Source organism: Anser anser (genome assembly GCF_964211835.1).
Source record: "Anser anser genome assembly, chromosome: Z".
Taxonomy (NCBI): Eukaryota; Metazoa; Chordata; class Aves; order Anseriformes; family Anatidae; genus Anser; species Anser anser.
Window position 1 is genome coordinate 18,027,402 of NC_139723.1, and position 19,452 is coordinate 18,046,853.

The window sequence follows — 19,452 nt, forward strand, 5'->3', positions numbered from 1 at the left end:
ACATTCTTGGCTCATGTTCATCTTGGTTTCCACCACAATCCCCAGGTTCTTTTCTGCAAAAGTGCTTCCCAGCTGAGTGGCTCCTGGCATATATTGGCGCCTGGCACCTCCCATTTTTGTGGAGCACTCATGGAGCATTCCTTCCATTTTTGTGTCATCTGTAGACTTGCTGAGGGGGCACTCTGCCCCATCATCCAGATGATAATGAACATGTGAAACAGGTTTGGACCTGGCCAGTATTGACCCATGAGGCACATCATCCAACTAAATATCATGTCACTGATCACCACACTCTGGGCATAGCCATTCAGCCAGTTTATAATCCACCTCATTGTCTGCCCATTCAGCCCCTGTTTCTACAGTGCCTCTAGGAAGAGGGACAAAAGCGCTTTGACACAAAAGTGTCAAAGCGCTTACTGAAACGCAGGTAGGCAATATCCACTGCTCTCCTCTCATCCATCAGGCTGATCATTTCATCATAGAAGCTTATTGGGTTGGTCAGGATTCACCCCTTGGTGAATCCATGCTGACTATTCCTGATGATTTTCTTTTTCATGTGCCTGGATTGACACGAGGCTAACTGGCCTGCAATTCCCTGGGTCTTACTTGTTGCCGTTCTTGAAGAAAGGAGTGGAATCTGGTTTCCTCCAGTCTTCAGACACTTCTCCCAGTTGACATGTTTGATCAAATGTGACCTTGCAATGACATTTGCCAACTTCCTCAGCACTCATGGATGCATTCCATCAGGGCCCTTGAACATATGTCCAGCAGTTTGCTTCAGTATTTCCTGACCTGATCCTCTTCCACCAAGTGTAAGTCCCTTCTAACCTCAACTATTCTGTGATTCTGTGATCTCTCTCCATAAAGTCAGAGAGGCTCTCTAAGTCATGAGAACACTACATCCAGAGCAGGAAATGATCACAGTCATGTAGCAAAGGCCATGGCAAAAGGAGATCAAGAAACAGAGACAGTGATCATTATTATACAAGAGACGATGAAGAAAGTAGATACTGGAAGAGTTCTACCTTTTATAATTGAAAGAAGGTTGGAGATGGCTATGAAGCCTCAGGAAGAGGCTTCAGTCTAATGCTCATGATTCACGGCAATCTACTGATCTAGAATACAGGATAAAATCCTTTACTGAAAGGACAGGTCTGCAGATTGGAGGGGACCCTACAGTAGCTGCTACTGCTTTCATGAAAGATACAGCTCAAGGAGTCAATCAAGCAGGTCAAAAACCCCTCCTGGGGGCCTGACAGAATGAAATGTGAGAAGACTGCTGGAAAAAGGAATTACAAAACTTGCCCCATGGAGAATGAAGTTGAAGAGAGCACAAGCCCAGGGAGAGCAACTGACCCTGAGAAAAGGTCATCAAAATTTGGTGACTGCTACACAAGTGAATATAGTCTTTCAGATAATTCAGCAAGTAGTGAGACAAGGTATAAGAAAAAGAAAAAAAGGGTGAGAAGTCCAAGTGGGGAGAGAGTCTGTGATGGAAAAGTGAAAGTCACAATGAGGTCTCCTAAAAAGAAGAACAAGCATCACGGGAAGCATCATGTGACTCAGCACATTCTTATCCAGTGATGACTACAACAGTGATAGTGGCAAGGAGCCAGAAAGAACTGAGTGTGACAGTGTTACTTGGACAGACAAAACTCAAATAAATGAGAGGGAAATAGACTCTTCATCCTCTTTGTTGGGAATGACAGGGTATAAAGACATTTACAGAGTCAGCAAAGAAACTGGAGGAGCAGCCAAAAATCACATTATCACTACCAGAAGAAGAGATCTAGATGGTGACATTGGAAATGCTGCTGTAAAACTTTGAAGAACAGCAGCTGATCAGAGCACTGTCACAGCAGATGCGAGCGGTCGTACAGACACTGTGACTAGCCTTGGTCAAGGAGCACCAGCATTACCCAGTGGTGGGATTGCTGCCCAAAGAGCTCTAGCAGTCGTTCACCATGAGCAAGCTCTAACAAGCATCAGCTGCTGAAAAAAGACCTTCGGTGTGCTTCAGTCTTTTGCTGGGCAAAAAAAGTAAACCCCGAGGCAGTGGTCAGCACAAAGGGGCCAGAAGAAAGGAGCCTGGGTTGTTCGGCGCCTGCTGTGCAGTGCATTAATGCTCTTTTAATGAATGTGGCAAAAATATACCAAATCTTGCAAATTGTTGAACACATGGTTAATGAAATGCACAGCCATGGGTAAACACATCCTTTAATTAAAGTTCAAAATGTGTTCCCCAAATGAGTTGAAGAAACACATGTTGGAAGTTGGAATCAGACCTAAAGCACTGAAAAGATTCTCGCTGGTTGAAATGTGGTCTGTAGAAAGCCCACCTGCTACAAAGTAGTATTTTCCTTGTGTTCCATGATGAGAAAAGTGCATTACAGAAGACAGAAATTCTCTCTGAACAAGAGTTTTATTCAATTCATCTACACATGCAACAACAGAGATGTGCAATGGCGTATGAGAGTGTTGTGGTTTAACCTGGCTGGCAGCTAAACACCACACAGCCGTTCGCTCACCCTCCCCCCTCCCTCTCTGGGATGGGGGAGAGAAATGGGAAAGTGAAGCCTGTGAGTTGAGATAAAGACAGTTTATTAACACAGGAATATAATAATAACAATAATAATAATAATAGTGATAACGATAATAGTATTAATAATAATAATGTGTACGAAACAAGTGATGCACAATGCAATTGCTCACCACCCGCTGACCGATGCCCAGCCTATCCCCGAGCAGCCGGCCCCCCACCCCGGCCAGCCACCCCTATATATTGTTTAGCATGACGTCAGATGGTATGGAATACCCCTTTGGCCAGTTTGGGTCAGCTGTCCTGGGTCTGTCCCCTCCCAGCTCCTGCTGCACCCCCAGCCTGCTCGCTGGCAGGACAGAGCGAGAAGCCGAAAAGTCCTTGGCCTGGTGTAAACACTGCTCTGCAACAATTAAAACATCAGCATGTTATCAGCACTCTTCTCATCCTAATCCAAAACATAGCACCCTACCAGCTACTATGAGGGAAATTAACTCTGTCCTAACTGGAACCAGGACAGATATCCACCCCTTATTCCATACCATTTATGTCATGCTCAGGTTACACTCTTTCCAATACATTCTAATTAATCACTATTTTATCTATGATATATAGCAATCATGGTAGTGATGACATACAGTATTATATAATAATTAACATACTACAATTCAACTCATGGGCTATTCTCACCCTGTATTAAATCCCCTTGAGGTACACACCGGACCTCCCCATTCTTTTGCATTACTCACCACGTGCATCCAGGTCCCCGAGCAAAAGCAATTCCACGAATGGGTTTGCCTTTTCCTGAGGCAGGAGTAGCCCAGACTGTTTTACCCAGCATGTTTCTTACGTGCACTACAGGAACTTTATCCCCTTCTATAGTGCGTAGCAGGTTTGATTGGGCAGGTCCAGCTCGGTTGGCAGATCCCCTGGTATTGACTAACCAGGTGGCCTTTGCCAAATGTGTATCCCAATTTTTGAATGTCCCAGCACCCATTGCTTTCAGTGTAGTCTTTAACAGTCCATTGTATCGTTCAACTTTCCCAGAGGCTGGTGCATGATAGGGGATGTGATACACCCACTCAATACCATGTTCTTTGGCCCAAGTGTCTATAAGGTTGTTTTGGAAATGAGTCCCGTTGTCTGACTCAATTCTCTCTGGGGTGCCATGTCGCCATAGGACTTGCTTTTCAAGGCCCAGGATAGTGTTCCGGGCGGTGGCATGGGGCACAGGATATGTTTCCAGCCATCCGGTGGTTGCTTCCACCATTGTAAGTACGTGGCGCTTGCCGTTGCGGGTTTGAGGGAGTGTGATGTAATCAATCTGCCAGGCCTCTCCATATTTATATTTCAGCCATCGTCCTCCATACCAAAGAGGTTTTGACCGTTTGGCTTGCTTGATTGCAGCACATGTTTCACAGTCATGAATAACCTGTGCTATAGTGTCCATGGTCAGGTCCACCCCTCGATCACGAGCCCATCTGTAGGTTGCATCTCTACCTTGATGGCCTGAGGTGTCATGGGCCCATCGGGCTATAAATAATTCACCTTTATGTTGCCAGTCCAGGTCCACCTGAGCCACTTCAATCTTAGCAGCCTGATCCACCCGCTGGTTGTTTTGATGTTCTTCAGTAGCCCGATTCTTGGGCACATGAGCATCTACATGGCGTACCTTTACAACCAGGTTCTCTACCCGGGCGGCAATATCTTGCCACAATGCCGCAGCCCAGATGGGCTTGCCCCTGCGCTGCCAGTTGTTCTGCTTCCATTGCTGTAACCACCCCCACAGGGCATTTGCTACCATCCATGAATCAGTATAGAGATAGAGAACTGGCCACTTTTCTCGTTCAGCAATATCTAAAGCCAGCTGAATGGCTTTCACTTCTGCAAACTGACTTGATTCACCTTCTCCCTCAGCAGCTTCTGCAACTCGTCGCGTAGGACTCCATGCAGCAGCTTTCCATCTCCGATGCTTTCCCACAATACGACAGGACCCGTCAGTGAACAGGGCATATTTCTTCTCATTTTCCGGTAGCTTGTTGTACAGTGGGGCTTCTTCAGCACGAACCACCTCCTCCTCTGATGATATCCCAAAGTATTCTCTTTTAGCTGGTGGACACTGGTTCGTTCAGGTGGAGGGGAAGATAAATTCTCTTTAAGTTGGTGGACCTCTTCAAATAGTTTCTCCAAAGTATTCTCTTTTAGCTGGTGGACACCGGTTCGTTCAGGTGGAGGGGAAGATAAATTCTCTTTAAGTTGGTGGAACTCTTCAGAGAGTTTCTCCACAGCTGAGACACAGGCCTGTAGGGAAGAGGAGAGATTTCCTTCGTATTGCCGGAGTTGTTTAGCCAATTGATTCATTGTGGGTTCCTCATCCTCTTTCCAGGTTATTATTGCCAATGAGCTGGCATATGATGATGGTGCACTCCGTACAAACTTCCGCCACATGGGTCGTGTGCACTGGACTTCATCTGGATCTGCGGATGTTTGTGCGTCGTCTAGGTCCTTATAAATTACTTCCCGTACGGCCAATTCCCTCAGGTACTGAATTCCCTTCTCCATGGTGGTCCATTTGCCTGGTAGACATACAAGTTCTTCCTTGAAGGGATACCTTTCCTGCACAGCTGACAGGAGACGCCTCCAGAGGCTGCGAGATCGTGCTCCATCTCCAATTGCTTTGTCAATGCATGCGTCCCTAGCAAGGGATCCCAGCCGCCTGGCTTCCTTGCCCTCTAATTCCACATAGTTGGCTCCCGTGTCCCAGCACCGGAGCAGCCAGGTGACAAGCTGCTCACCTATACAGCGACCAAAATCTTTTCGCACATCTCGTAGCTCACGCTGGTATAGAGTCCGGGTAGTTACTGTTGATTTTTCGACATCCTCATCCTCATCTTCATCCTCCTGCACCTTTGATGGCCCAGCCTCGTCTTCACTATGCCCAGACTTAGCAGAAGACTGTCTGCGTTCTAAACGACCTGAGCCTCTATACCATTTTTTCACCTTGTCTACAGGGGCAACTTGCACTGCTACAGCTCGTTTCTCTAACCCAGACACAGGGTCTGCCACAGGGGTTGGAATACCCTCTGCGGGGTCAACTTGCACTGCTACAGCTCGTTTCTCTGACCCAGACACAGGAGTGGGAGCAGCTGCAGGAGCTGGAGCTGCTGCAGGGGCTGGAGTGGCTGCGGGAGCTGGAGCTGGAGCGGCTGCAGGAGCTGGAGCTGGAACGGCTGCAGGAGCTGGAGCTGGAGCTAGGTTGCTAGTAGCATCAATTGCAGCTCGATAGGCACAAGCCAGACCCCAGCACGCTACAGTGATTTGTGTCACTTTGGAACTGCCAGAGTCATGACACCTTTTTTTCAAGCATTCTGCCAGCTTTTTAGGATTTTGCAGTTGTTCAGGGGCGAATGTCCAAAACACTGGAGGTGACCACTGCTCTAGAAACCTGCCCATATCCTCCCACACTCCCTGCCACTCGCAACTATCCCGCCTCAAGACAGATCTCCGGATGAGATTCCTAAGTAGTTGTTTAACCCTCAACAAAACCTGAAGCGCATTCAGGAGACATAACAACAAGAGCAGGCTGGTCTGAGTATCCCAAGGATATTCAACATCTCGGAGAACCACCGTAACTAGCTCGGGGGATAAGAGGGTGGTGGTGAAGGAGAAAGGGAGAGTGAACAGGTAGGGAAACATGTCTTCCCCTGTCCCCTTCACAGATTGGCTCCCTAACGAAAACAGGCAATAGGTGTAATTGCTAATAGTTTCCGAGATATGGGTTCCAAAGTATAGAGTCGACGTCAGTGCTGAGTACAAATACCAGGTTAAAGTCGTGACCAGATATTTCATCTTTTCATAAGCCATTGTTACACCGCACAGTACCATAACAATCTTAAACCAGGGCCCGGAAAGGATAAACAGTGCAACAGGGAGCACATACAGAAAGTAACGCGCTATAAAACTCAATTTGGAAAACAGGCACAGCAGACTGGAGATTAAGGCAATCAACATGGTGACTAGCAACTATTAAGCAGGTCCAATACTTATACCAATTTTAGTTTAACACACTCTGGTCAAATCTGTCGATATCTCAACCCTTCGTGCCCCACATTGGGCGCCAAAAAGGGCTGTTGTGGTTTAACCCGGCTGGCAGCTAAACACCACACAGCCGTTCGCTCACCCTCCCCCCTCCCTCTCTGGGATGGGGGAGAGAAACGGGAAAGTGAAGCCGGTGAGTTGAGATAAAGACAGTTTATTAAGACAGGAATATAATAATAACAATAATAATAATAATAGTGATAATGATAATAGTATTAATAATAATAATGTGTAAGAAAACAAGTGATGCACAATGCAATTGCTCACCACCCGCTGACCGATGCCCAGCCTATCCCCGAGCAGCCGGCCCCCCACCCCGGCCAGCCACCCCTATATATTGTTTAGCATGACGTCAGATGGTATGGAATACCCCTTTGGCCAGTTTGGGTCAGCTGTCCTGGGTCTGTCCCCTCCCAGCTCCTGCTGCACCCCCAGCCTGCTCGCTGGCAGGACAGAGCGAGAAGCCGAAAAGTCCTTGGCCTGGTGTAAGCACTGCTCTGCAACAATTAAAACATCAGCATGTTATCAGCGCTCTTCTCATCCTAATCCAAAACATAGCACCCTACCAGCTACTAGGAGGGAAAATTAACTCTGTCCTAACTGGAACCAGGACAGAGAGAAATGAAATCAGGAAAAAGTGAATTGCTTAAGGCAGCATGCTTGCATTAAGAACGCTCTCTGTAAATCTGCCAGAATTCAAGCAGTGTGTAAGAAATCACAGACATAGACTTCAGACTTTTTAGAACAGCTTTTTACTCAGAAAGCAATAAAAAATTAAAGAAGTTATGACAGCTAATAATTTATTGTATAATGGTCATTTACAATACATGAATGCGAATAAGAGCCCTAGATGTTATTTTGCAAATTTTTAGTTAAATTTATTTGGTCCAGAGCAGTCTGTCAGTTGACAGTTCCACTGGAAGTCAGGGCTCCTTTTTCCTGATAAACCTATGCTAACTCCAACACAGCTGAATGTGTTTTGCTGGTAGATGTTATCAGACTGGTATAGTTGAAAAAAATTAGGCAACCTTTTGGGTGTTCAGACCTGCAAATCTGAAGAAGGGCTTGAGTGTCTTAAAGTTTGGTAATTTCTTTTTATCATACTAAACATTCAATAAAACGTATTATCTTTTAAAGCAACCCATTTGCAGTCATTGTCCTTAGGACCATCATGTTTATGACAAAATATCCTCCTGACAAAGATGCAAGGCAATAAGAAAATTTAATAATGATGTGATGTGTTACTTTATTAAGAGATTAGCTGTTAGTTGTTACATCTTAAAGGTTTACTTGGAAGCTTAACATCAAGAAAAGAGTGTTTTCATGAACAACAGAACTGTAACTCTAACACTGTCAACTGATTCGTAAAATGCAATTCGAAAGCCTGTTTTCTACATCATTTAAATGATTTTTTTTTTGGTTGTTCGTTTGTTTTTTTAATCAATATGTTCAAGAAGCTTAAAACTCTCCTTTCTTCTCTGGCAATTTACTGCTCTTCCACACCATACCCAGGGCCTGCTTATCACTTTTTTGGTACTAATATTCAATGTCCTTTTTGAAGAGGGATGCACACTATCTGCACAGGTGCAGCACAAGAAAAACCCAGCATCCAACTTACCAGCTAAAAAAATAATGAAGGACATGTGGGCTCCTCTTGTACCATCTGAAAGCTCATGTGTACGTACACACATGCAGACAAACTGATGCATGCATACAGCAGCAGCAGTCTGCTTTTTCTTGGCAGGACTGGAAGAGATTTTGCTGTGGGGGGCAGCAGCAGCACTGCGTGACTCATGCCTGCAGCACTTGGTAACAGTGCTAAGGCTGCACCAGGGTCAAGGCATGGTTGTTGGGACCCGCTCTATTCACTTGCGCAGCGCAGCTGCTCCTAAATCCTTTGGAAATGAAGTTTTACGCAATTATGATCCACTGCTTGGGAGCTACGTTTCTGTAGGCACAGCACAGTAATGCACTGTGCTTCCTCGAAGAATTGCAGTGACTTCCTATTCCCTCATATTCCAGATATAACATTACAACCTTCTAAATAAGCAAATCAGAGTCAAACTGGCATTAGGTCATTACCTCAATACTGGCCGGGATTATACTTGATCTTTTTAAGCACAGAAGAGAGCTGCTCTGTAGAGGACAAAAAGGCAACGTTACAACTTTTTCATGCAACATGTATGCCAATATTTATTGTGCATGTTTCAACAGTTTGGGCCATCTGATTTTTGGCATGGTGCTAGTGGTTTTTTGAGGCAAGAAGTGGAAAAGAGATGAGAAAGTTATGAGTTACAGGAAAGATTATTGTGATCAGTCTTGTTTCAGTGAAGCCCTACCTTGTGGGCTCCAGCAAAAATGTAATATATACATTTCCAAAAAGCTAGTTTTGATTATTCACACTCTTACAAGTAAAAAACAATTTTACAGAAAAGAATGAACTTTTCCACCTAGAAGAAATGTCAGAAGAAAAAGACATATTTTAATATTTCTGTACTTCCTCCTCTCACCCCTTTCCATGGATACAAGCTTACAAATGAAACCCTACAACAGGAGCAGTCACAAGCACTTTTTCCAGATGATAGATAAAAACAGGTCCTTTGAACACTGTTCTTCCCAGGGAATGCAAGAGCAAAAGAACTCCCAAACCACTCTACTGTGAATTTGCTTGACACAAGAGCCAGGAAGCATGGAAATGGAAGAAGCCACCTATGCTGCCTGTTCCAGCCTGCTCCAAAACTGCGCATGGAAGTGGCACAGAGGAGTGCAGTCTTCAGGAAGCATGCACGAGAAAGTTCTTAGAGCTATCTAGCATTTCTTTAACAATCTTATTTCACGCAGTCATTTACAGGCCTTTGGTCACTGGGCCAAGCTTGCGCGCTCTGTGCAGGATGTGTAATGACAAGGCAGCATCTGCCTCTGGAAGCTCAGCTGTGCAGCTGGGACAAAATGCACTGGATGGAAGATAAAGGCAGGCTGCTCAGGTCATGTCCCCTGTGCTCCTCTTGTGTTTCTGCCAGCACAGACAGCTCTCCGTTACCCATGCTGTGGAAAGACCTAACGCCAGTTGGGGTGCAGAATAACTGCACTCAGCAGTAATGCCGCAGCTCATCTCAGTGACATCTCAGGGGTCCCTGAAACTCAGAACACAAATGTCACTGACCCCCTTCTTCACCAGTACTCTCTGATGGTACATTCTTAGGGCATCATTTAAATAAAATTCACATCGCCCATAGCTGTATTTTACTTGTGTTTCTCACGGGAGCAGTCCGTGCAGGTAGTTGAGGACTGACTGCACTTGATACTGAAGATGCGATATGGTATACACTTCCTCTCCTAAGAGGGGTGCAGGCAATTTAGAGTGATACACCTTAATGCTAAGCAACAGGTCATGCTAACCTTCAAGTAGCTCTTTTAGTTTTAAAAGTTGAGATAGATTCATCAGTCTCATAAAATTAATTTCTTAATCTCTTTGGGGCACTTGTAGGGCCACAAATGCATGTGTCAGGAAACAAACCATACAGTCTATGCTGCTGTCCTTCATGGGACAGCCCATTTCCTAGCAGATCACCTCCTGCATCAAGGGCACTCAGACCTGCATATTAAATTAAGCCATTTTCAGATATTATGTTCCTACGCCAATCTGAAAATGGCGGTGACCACAGAGCCTGTTGTGAGTTGAACTCCCTTCCTTCAGGAGCATTAGGTCCCATCAGAGGGCTGGGTAGGGTGAAAGCTGGGGTGGTGGCAGCCCCCTTGCTGTAGATTTCCACCCACCACTGCAGGCTTGCCACAGACCCAGGGAAATGGCTGCATGCAGCATGTCACTTCCTGACATGCACCCACCCTTAGCAAAAACACCCGTGTGGTCTATGCCTGGTTACATCTGGTCCAGAAATTAAAATATCTGCAGAGAGAAATGTTTTGCTTCAAAGCTGGATTTGAGTACAGACAAGTCCATCAGCCCCCTCCAAAGGATGCCACTGAGGAGGATTTCAGCAGCGTGTCCTTTCAAAAATCTGTTTCAGCCTTCCTTGCTTTCTGATTCATTTTGCTCAGCAGTTTCCACATATACTGTATAGTACCAGAAATTCCATGCACTTGAGTAATTGTTTTAATAGTACTCAAAGGTCATGGGAGGCCGCTGTGGACTGCCTGTGATACATTCAAGCACAAATGGTTTTCCTCTATGAGTTCTGCTGTTCCCATGCTTTCGTTTCACCACCGCAACCACCCAGCCTTCAGGAAATATGCAGAGAATTGCAACCTTATGACCCCACAATAAATCACTACACTTACAGACACCATTCTGCGTGTGTATAGTTCAGACAATACTTCTGAATTTTATTATTTTTAATCCCTAAAGCGTTTTTTTTTTTTCTCCTCTCTTGTGGCTATAGTTTTTCTACTCAAAGATATGCAAATCATCATCCTCATTAGCAACACAAACAGCTTTCAGGCTGATTCAGTTGCAGTTCTTTTTATGAAGAAAACCAAGAGATCTGAAAAAAAGCTTTGAACATACGACTCACTTTTTGCTTCAGTTTTAAGGTCTGACCTCACCAAGTGTTTTATCAGTATAAGACACCCCCAAACATGACCTGCAGCTCCCTCACGAGGGGAGCGGAGGGGCAGGCGCTGAGCTCTGCTCTCTGGGGACAGCGACAGGACCCGAGGGGACGGCATGGAGCTGGGACAGGGGAGGGTCAGGCTGGGTGTTAGGGAAAGGTTCTGCACCCAGAGGGTGGTCGGGCACTGGGACAGGCTCCCCAGGGCAGGGGTCACAGCACAGAGCTGCCAGAGTTCAAGAAGTGGTTGGACTGTGCTCTCAGACACGATCTGATTTTTTTCTTTTTTGGTGGTCCTCTGGGACCCAGGAGTTTGACTCGATGATCCTTGTGAGTCCCCTCCAACTCAAATATTCTACGCTTCTATGAACAGATCACTATTCAAAGCTTTTCAAATAGCAATGCTCCCCATTCCCAAATGCAAACAAAACAGTCAGGCCATATTCATATATTAATTTTTATTTACCCATACAGTATTCACAGGGTCTGCTTCTTGTCTTATTCAAACTAATATTTTTTTCCAAACTAAAACAAGAACTGACATTCCTGAACATGAAAATAAGTTGCGTAAACACAAACATCCAGGAAAAAAACTACTAAAAGCCCTGGGTTTCAGCTAAAAACACAGTTGTATCCCCTTTAATGCATGGTGATTTACTTGCGTATCACACCATTAATCCAACTATGCTTTCCATATATAAAAAGACATAGCTTTAACAAAAAGTCACAAAGCATTTATTCACCCACTGCATGTTAGCTTGTGTTTATTATATCCTATTCAGTCACATTTTAAAAACTATGTACAGCTATGTTTAAACGTGTACTTGTGCCATGTTTTTAATAACACAAAAATAAAGGCATTTTTAAGCTATTCCTGCATATTATGCAGCAAGATATCAGAGGATTGGTTCGTATACCTAACTTCAATGCAAAAGTCAAGTCCACTAAGCCTCTGCAGTGGGAATAATATTGAGCCGAACAGTCCCATGTCACACATTCCAACATTATGAAAGAATAGAGACATGTACACAATGGCCAACCAGTATCTGGTTTATCCCATTGTTACCAATTTTGATAGCACACAGAACAACTCAGTTGGAAAAAAAAAAACATATTTCAATCTTTAAAGCAAATGCACTTGTTCTGATTAAAGCTAAACAAGTGACATTTAAAATTCAGAAGATTATAGTGGATACTTTAAAATTAAAATCATGTTGTCTTCTGATACTTGCACCCAAAGTGCACAACTTACTTCATTATTGTGTGCAAAGCAGCACAAAAACTAAATATCAGCTGCTGAAACACAAAAATGAAGCATATAGGTATAACCAACAATATTGTACCTATTTCAGTCAGAGATTTGTTTTGTAAGAAGAAAGAACTAGCTTTTTTGCTTTCTGATCTTTGTGAATCTAACTATTTCCGGGAAGCATGCATCACAAAATGGGAATGCAGTATTTAAAGTTCAGTACAAGATAGAAAGACATTACACACAATCCTGAATTTTACATTAAGCTTTTTAATACCTCTGTGACTTTTTTACTTGTTTTTGAGTCACTTTTCTTCATTTTTTAATTCACTTTCTGAAGAAGTTTATTTCAGAATAGAGACTAGGAACATGCTTGCTCATTTTTTTTTTGCAATCATCACAACATTTTAAAATGAAGTCGTCTTACATCAGTTCTTCAGAATGCTCAGTGGTCACCTGTACACGTCACTTCAACTTTTTGCTAGAGATAACACAGGCTACTAATGAGGATTTAGAGTTCTTGCTCTGCTTGCTTAAGCATCTTTTGAATTAGTCAGTAATACGATGACAATTTTTTTCTTTTTACCTTCGTTTAATTTGTGCACTTAAGAATCAATCAGTTTACTTATTCCTCCAGAGCCACCTGAAGGAGTTGACCAGCTCAATTCAAGCTACTTGCACATACATACATTTACTATCTTCCACATCCAAATAAAACAAGACTTTACAGTACATAAGCTGCTAAATACATGAGCAGTGGAAAGAATGTAACTATCAACTCTACCAAAAAGATAACCTCAAATATTTAAATCATTTCCTGACCACTAGCAAAAAAGAGTGGCAATTAGATGCACAAGGCCATAATGTATTAGTGCACCACACACAGGGAAATAAAATTTACAGCACACGTGCAATGCAGTATCAATATTAAAATTGGCCTCTTAACAGGAAATCAATTTAGTAAAAAGCCTTGTATGTGCCTCAAATGTAATATAACCTTGTCCAGTGCTGGTGCTGTGCTGCCTAAAAAACCAAGCTACCTCCGGTCTTAAATCCAAAAAGCAGCAGCAACATAAATGAGTATAGAGGCTGTACAGCTTTACTGACGAAGTTACAAGACTCCCTATTTTATTGCATGTTTTTAAAATAAACTTGGAGATTTGGATTTCTGAAGACAGAAAATGTATTTCCTGAGTAGTCTCAGTTTATAATCTGTTCAGTAAAGCAAACATTGTAAAAGAAGAAATTCGTTTTATTCCACTATAGAAGAATGTGTGCTTAAGCAAATGCAACTTTAAAAACATTCAACTATAAAATTTAGCAAGCTTTGAAGGAGGAGACTTACCAGGCTGATGGAAAATGAGCCAGGATATACTGTCAAGCTTGCAACCGATTTCTGAATAAGGAAATGATTTTTTTTTTTAAACAGCAAATCAAAACAGCACACTACAGTTCATCACATTTGCTTGTTTATAAGCAAATACATTCAGCCTGGAAATTATAGTCAAATCAAATTTTCATATGCATTGCTTTTGCATATCTGACACTGGATTGTTTGGTTGTTTTAAAGTCTTATACAGCAAATGGGTAATCTTACTGGTAGAAAAAAAAACCATCAAACTCAGTCTGAATTAAAATCTATAAAAGAGGCTAGTCAATGCAAGATGTTTAATACAGAAATCAGAAAGTATTTAAGTTCCAAAGTGTTTTCCTTTTCATTTTGTAAATTTCAAATCATGTGTCCCTTCCGTAACTTTTTGGATCTCTTTTGTGATTTAAATGGATGAGTGGTAGACAGATTTGAATGTTACACATATTTAGATCATTTGTACCTAACAATTAGAGAACAACTCTACAGATGAATAGCACACAATGACCTGAAGCATTATCACTGCCAGTTATGATCCAACACGGGTTGTTGTGGTTCTTTTATCTGAGAAGAAGCTTTTGAGGAGAAATACCTGCCCAATACTAACAACAAGAAGAATGATTGCTTCCCCTATTGACCAATAGGCTACTCTTGTATTTAAATCCTCTGCTCTGCTGCGGCCTTGAGCTTCTCTCAATCGAAAGTGCGTCTGATAATCAATGACAGACTTCAAAGCTTCATGAATCGAAACACAAGCAGACTCCATCTAGGGAAACAAACAAATACATATCTCTGAACTAAAGACGTTTCTAATATTTTTCTTCTGTTTTGTGCTTTAGTACTTAAAATTAGGATTTGTGCAACTTTACAGACTAAAGATTATCTCACTTCATTGTTAGGCTGAAATACTGTAAAAACAGTAACATTTAAACTTACATTGATCCATTTCTACAAACAGGAATGTGACAGACTCTTAAATACAGAAGCATGTAAAACTAGATCTAATAAAAAGCAATGCATTCTTAGACCCATAAAACAAATATTAAATTCATGTGAGTTCAAAAGTGAACACTAGAAGAACTATCGATGCCCCAATTTCTTCCATCATTAAGATACAGAAGTATTTAATACATACTATGTTTCCCAAGATGTTATTCACTGTACAGTTCTCACTCAGGCTTTACAACATCTCAGAATCTACATTACCAAACTCAATATGTTCTCTTGGCAAGAGATCCTTCTCGTACTCACGTATGCAAAAAGTAATCAGAGAAAGGACACAATTCTGTCATATTTCAGTGGTCCTGAATTGTCCATAACATAACAATTTCTTCAGAAAGAGTTGCCCAACTTAATTTTTAATATAATCATACTCCCTTTTCCTAAGCTAGAACCACTCAACATCTTCAGTCTTTGTTGCCAGTTTTCCAAGCCCTAGATCATTTTTCACATAAACTTCTTCCATTTCAACTTATCTTCTGTAAGTCAGTACTCCTCACTGTGCTAAGATCACCAAGAAATTAATCAATAGATCTTCAAAATATCTAGGTTCTGATCAGTTAGTCTGTTTTTATGTCTTAAAATCAGTATTTCCTGAAGATCAAACAGCACAACCTATATCGAAAGGAACTGTTTAACACCCTAGTAAGGCCACTCACATCTGTGTCTGGCCATCTTTTCAAGTAGGTATCTTTGAAGACAGGTGTCTGAACAAGTCTAAGATATTCTTCTCAATAAAATTCAGAAAGAGGTTTCCCAAATTAAGTTCAGCCACTGATCTCACTGATAAATTGTAGAGCCCTTCAGATCTGCATAAGAGATCTTAAATTCAAACACCAAGTTCCTCTTATTTCAGGCATTTACCTTTTATTGTTCCTGTGAAAGGCTGCCCAAATCTGGTCACGCTACAAGCCTCAAGAAAACTGCAGCAACAACCTTCTTACTAAAGGTACACTGAAAGTTAGCTTTCCCTTCTCCGAATACATTACTTGCATTGCATATGCTACAACACAATGATAACCATTTTATTTTATATCTTCTCCCACAGCCACAAGGGCTGCAGAGAGGTTGCATCCAGCAACCACTTCTTGCCTTGTTGATGCTTCCCCTGCTGACTGACGCCAAGGCAGCAAAAAGAAAATCGGATGCATCAAATGAACACAATGAAGACTAACAGAAAACACATGATGAAATACAGCATCAAGAATCAGAAGATAAAACAGAGCAGAAGAAGGACAGGGAGGTAAGAGCTGTACCTCAATTCACAGGAAGTCATGTACTCACTATGCGTCTTAGCTACTGCAGACTTAATGCAAGGTAAATTAAGTAAGATTGGCATTTGGGAAGTGGTATTTATACCTCTGGGTCCAGACTAGCAAAATAGTGAACCCATCCAGCATTCTTTAATGGCTGTTTAAAGAGAGGTTTGGTGATGGATATAGTGCAAGAACATCAGTGGGAATTCATGGAGCAAGAGTTCCAAGGAAAGTCTGGATGGGTTTAGTTTGGGCAAAGGTGGTGTAGAACTGTAAAATGCTGAAGAAAAAGGGAATACTGGGAGAGTAAATTAATAAATCTCAAGTAAAAATAATACTTCGACACTTCTGACTGTTATATAAATTACAATTATCTAGCAGTCAGCTAAATATGGCTACTTCTATTTATTTGTTGATTGTGCTGGTGTTTTTTTCTTCCAAATTTTTAAAAATAAGAGTTATGTGACAGATAAGCTTAAGTCTTTCCTCCATGAAAGACTATCAGTTTAAGTATGAAAATAATTCTCAAAGCTTCTCAAAAGTTTGGAAATTTTGAAAACCCTAATCCCCTGATATTCTAGTTTGTGACGCATGCTTTGTAGGACATAGAACCATAATATTCAAAGTAAATTCCCTTAAAAAAAAAAAAAGGATAGTGCCCTAGAGTTAAAGTTACCCTAATTTTCTCTTAAGCACTTGGAATTTCATTTTCAGCTCTACTCTATGTTGAATAAAACATATCTTCTGAAAAAAGATTATTTTTAATAACTCTTTTTTTTAACAGCTCCAATCCAGTGATGTTCAAAGGTTATGTAGACATCTAATGCAGCTGAAAAAAAACCAAAACCATTCTTTCAAGCTAACAGTCGTTGTCAAACACAACAGCATTTTACCTGGGTAAGTGCAGTCACTCTATTCTCGCTAGGAAACAATGGTGGATCTTCTCCAACCTGGAAATCAAAGTACACAGTTTTGTGTGTGAAAGTGGAGAATTCATTGCTGAAGCAGAATTTGTACGTTCCATTTCTGGATGCAGTAAACGTGAAGCTATCATATTGCTTTTTCATCTCTTTGTACAACACAATGCCATCAGGATCTTCCAACCGACAGTCAACATCGTAGTGGCCTCCAGTGATCACCTCAAAACAAAAAACAAGAAATTGTCTTTTTAACAAAACAGACACTTACTGCAAATTTTTTTGCTTTAACAAGTATCATTTAAAATATAAGCCGTTAATTTGAAAAACATTCAAAGCCAGTTCGCAAAAATCTTTCTGTTATGAAAGGCACATGGAAAACTGAAAATATTTCCAATTCTGGATATATAACATCAACTACATTTTCAAGCAGCGTGACAGAAATTTAAGTTACTTTGTTAGAGTTAATTGTACTACAGCAAAGGCTACAGCAGATAAAACTTGACAAAGCAGCAAAGGTGGTACTGTAACAAATCAGCCATTTACTATATACACACAATCCCTCTGTAGAATCAATCCTGCAAGTTGAGATTGTTAAAATGAGATAAGGCAGCTCCTTTCCCTATGACCAAAAGAGCATAACTACCGTATGAGGTCAAGCTGCTTTACACGGTAGGAATGACATATGACCAGTAAAACAGGTATTACAGCCTGGCTACTCCTTCTATGAGCTTGTCAACAAAGCAATGCTATGGAGGGATCTGCTGCATCGGTCTCATGCAGTCAGCAGCAGCACTTTCCAACATCACAACATTCAGCTGGTGCCTACAAGCATCTCCAAACTTCATGACTGACTCACTTTTTTTCCCCACTTTTTTCTGACAAGATATCCTATCTCTATGCTGAGACCTATTGGTAATTTAGGTGCTTATAATTTGCTTTTCTCAGGATGCTCGGACTAGTAGTTTTAAGCTTAATACTCACTCCAAACCTTTTCCTTTTAAGATAAAGCATTCTGAAAGAGCACAAGACTTGTATCTTAAGGTATATCCCTTTTGTATTTGTACAGAAGCCTTCTACAAAAAGAGAAATTTTATTTTCATTGATATACTTGAGCACCTATTATGTACCTATTTGAGTATCTGCACTTCAGATATGTGCACATCAGATACTATTGTTTAAAGCCACATCATTTTTTCCTATGCATCAAGTTATTAAAACCTCAGTGTTAGTCATAAAGCTGAAATAACAAAGAGAACCAAAAATTAGCTGCTCCACAGACAGAAAGTTTTAAAAACCTTCAGCTGGCAAGTTTTGATTTTCCACAAATGTGATGACAAAATCAAGAAAACTTTGGATGTCTGTGGATGTCTCTCTGTGGATGTCTGTATCTAATGGAGATTTTCACATGGAAATGACTATCTGGTTAGAATAAAAAAAATAATATCTGTAGCAAAATGATGATTCATCTTTAAAGCGTGCTTTCATATTTGACTGGGGCACGATCATTACCAATTACATAAGAGTAACTCAGATCTATCACACACCCTGTGAAGGGACAGTTTACATATTCGTAGTAAAGATCTATGAGAGCACTGAAGTTCTCTGAGGATTCCCTCCCACAGAGCCTGAGCCACCTCTCTGCTCTTCCTGTGCCAAAGGACACGCAGGCAGCGCTTCAGCCTACCAGCAGCTGGGCAACTCTTGATTTCCCTTCCAATGATACTCTTCCTATTCTGATCTGCGTTAAGACCAACAGCAAAATAGACAATAGCAGGCTTATCTGCTCAGCGATATCCATTTCACAGCATAGGAAGAGTGCTGAGCAGAAAAGACTTTATGAAAACGTAAAGAGCAGCAGGCAAAGAAACCCTAGACATAAGAAATGGAGAAGTGGGGGAAAAAAAGATATCCAGGAGAGATGTAGAACACATAGAATAGAGTCAACAGACCAACGTCTGGCAGCGCCCAGCTAAGAGGCACCAGGGCTGCTGGCTCCCCGCACCTCACGGCTGCACGCCCGCACCCAGCCCGCCAGAAGCTCGCCAAGGCCGTGCGGGACCGGGTGCGTTCCCCCACTACCTGGAACTCGAGCGTGCACTTGGTGCCCTGCGCGATCTCCTCGTAGAAACACTGCTTGGCGTTGTCGGGCAGCTCGAACGTGATCTCCGAGGCCCGCGCGGCGCAGGCCCGCAGCGCCAGCAGCAGCAGCAGCGGCAGGAGCGGCGGCGGCAGCAGCGCCAACCGCCGCCCCCGCGGCCCCACGGCCACGCAGCCCCGCGGCGGCATAGCGACGGGCACGGAGCGGGCGGGCACGGAGCCGGGCGCGGAGCCGGAGCCGGGCGCGGAGGCCGGAGGCGTCGTGGCGGACTAGCCCGCAAGGGGAAGAGGGAGGCCGCCCCGGAAGAGCTGCCGTTACCGAGCACCGCCCTCCGGGAGCGCTTCCGAGTCAGGCAC

General features: G+C 42.6%; 2 protein-coding genes across 3 annotated transcripts; both read right to left on the bottom strand.

The window, feature by feature from the left end:
• Positions 1-4,415: 4,415 nt before the first annotated feature.
• Positions 4,416-11,529, bottom strand: LOC310889590 (uncharacterized protein). Of its 2 annotated transcripts, none has more exons than XM_083817270.1 (2): positions 8,720-11,529; positions 4,416-7,710 (listed from the first exon to the last, which is right to left on the bottom strand). In XM_083817270.1, exon 2 carries the CDS (start codon positions 6,548-6,550, stop codon positions 4,418-4,420), a length of 2,133 nt encoding a protein of 710 aa, XP_083673396.1. In that variant the 5' UTR covers positions 6,551-7,710; positions 8,720-11,529; the 3' UTR covers positions 4,416-4,417. The 2 variants fall into 2 exon arrangements, with proteins under 2 accessions (XP_083673396.1, XP_083673397.1); XM_083817271.1 differs by having other exon boundaries at positions 4,416-7,134; positions 8,720-8,731.
• Positions 11,530-11,648: 119 nt separating this feature from the next.
• Positions 11,649-19,414, bottom strand: TMED7 (transmembrane p24 trafficking protein 7). Its single transcript, XM_083817282.1, has 3 exons — positions 19,078-19,414; positions 16,972-17,217; positions 11,649-14,589 (listed from the first exon to the last, which is right to left on the bottom strand). Exons 1-3 carry the CDS (start codon positions 19,282-19,284, stop codon positions 14,353-14,355), a joined length of 690 nt encoding a protein of 229 aa, XP_083673408.1. The 5' UTR covers positions 19,285-19,414; the 3' UTR covers positions 11,649-14,352.
• Positions 19,415-19,452: the final 38 nt, after the last annotated feature.

What these genes read in the sequence shown, in the direction of transcription:
- LOC310889590 (XM_083817270.1), bottom strand. Translation starts at nt 6,550, where the DNA reads ATGTTGATTGCCTTAATCTCCAGTCTGCTGTGCCTGTTTTCCAAATTG.
- TMED7 (XM_083817282.1), bottom strand. Translation starts at nt 19,284, where the DNA reads ATGCCGCCGCGGGGCTGCGTGGCCGTGGGGCCGCGGGGGCGGCGGTTG. An exon ending in AGTGCACGCTCGAGTTCCAG is followed by an intron (nt 17,218 to 19,077) that starts GTAGTGGGGGAA and finishes TTTTGTTTTGAG; the next exon opens with GTGATCACTGGAGGCCACTA. An exon ending in GAGTGACTGCACTTACCCAG is followed by an intron (nt 14,590 to 16,971) that starts GTAAAATGCTGT and finishes TTGTTTCCCTAG; the next exon opens with ATGGAGTCTGCTTGTGTTTC.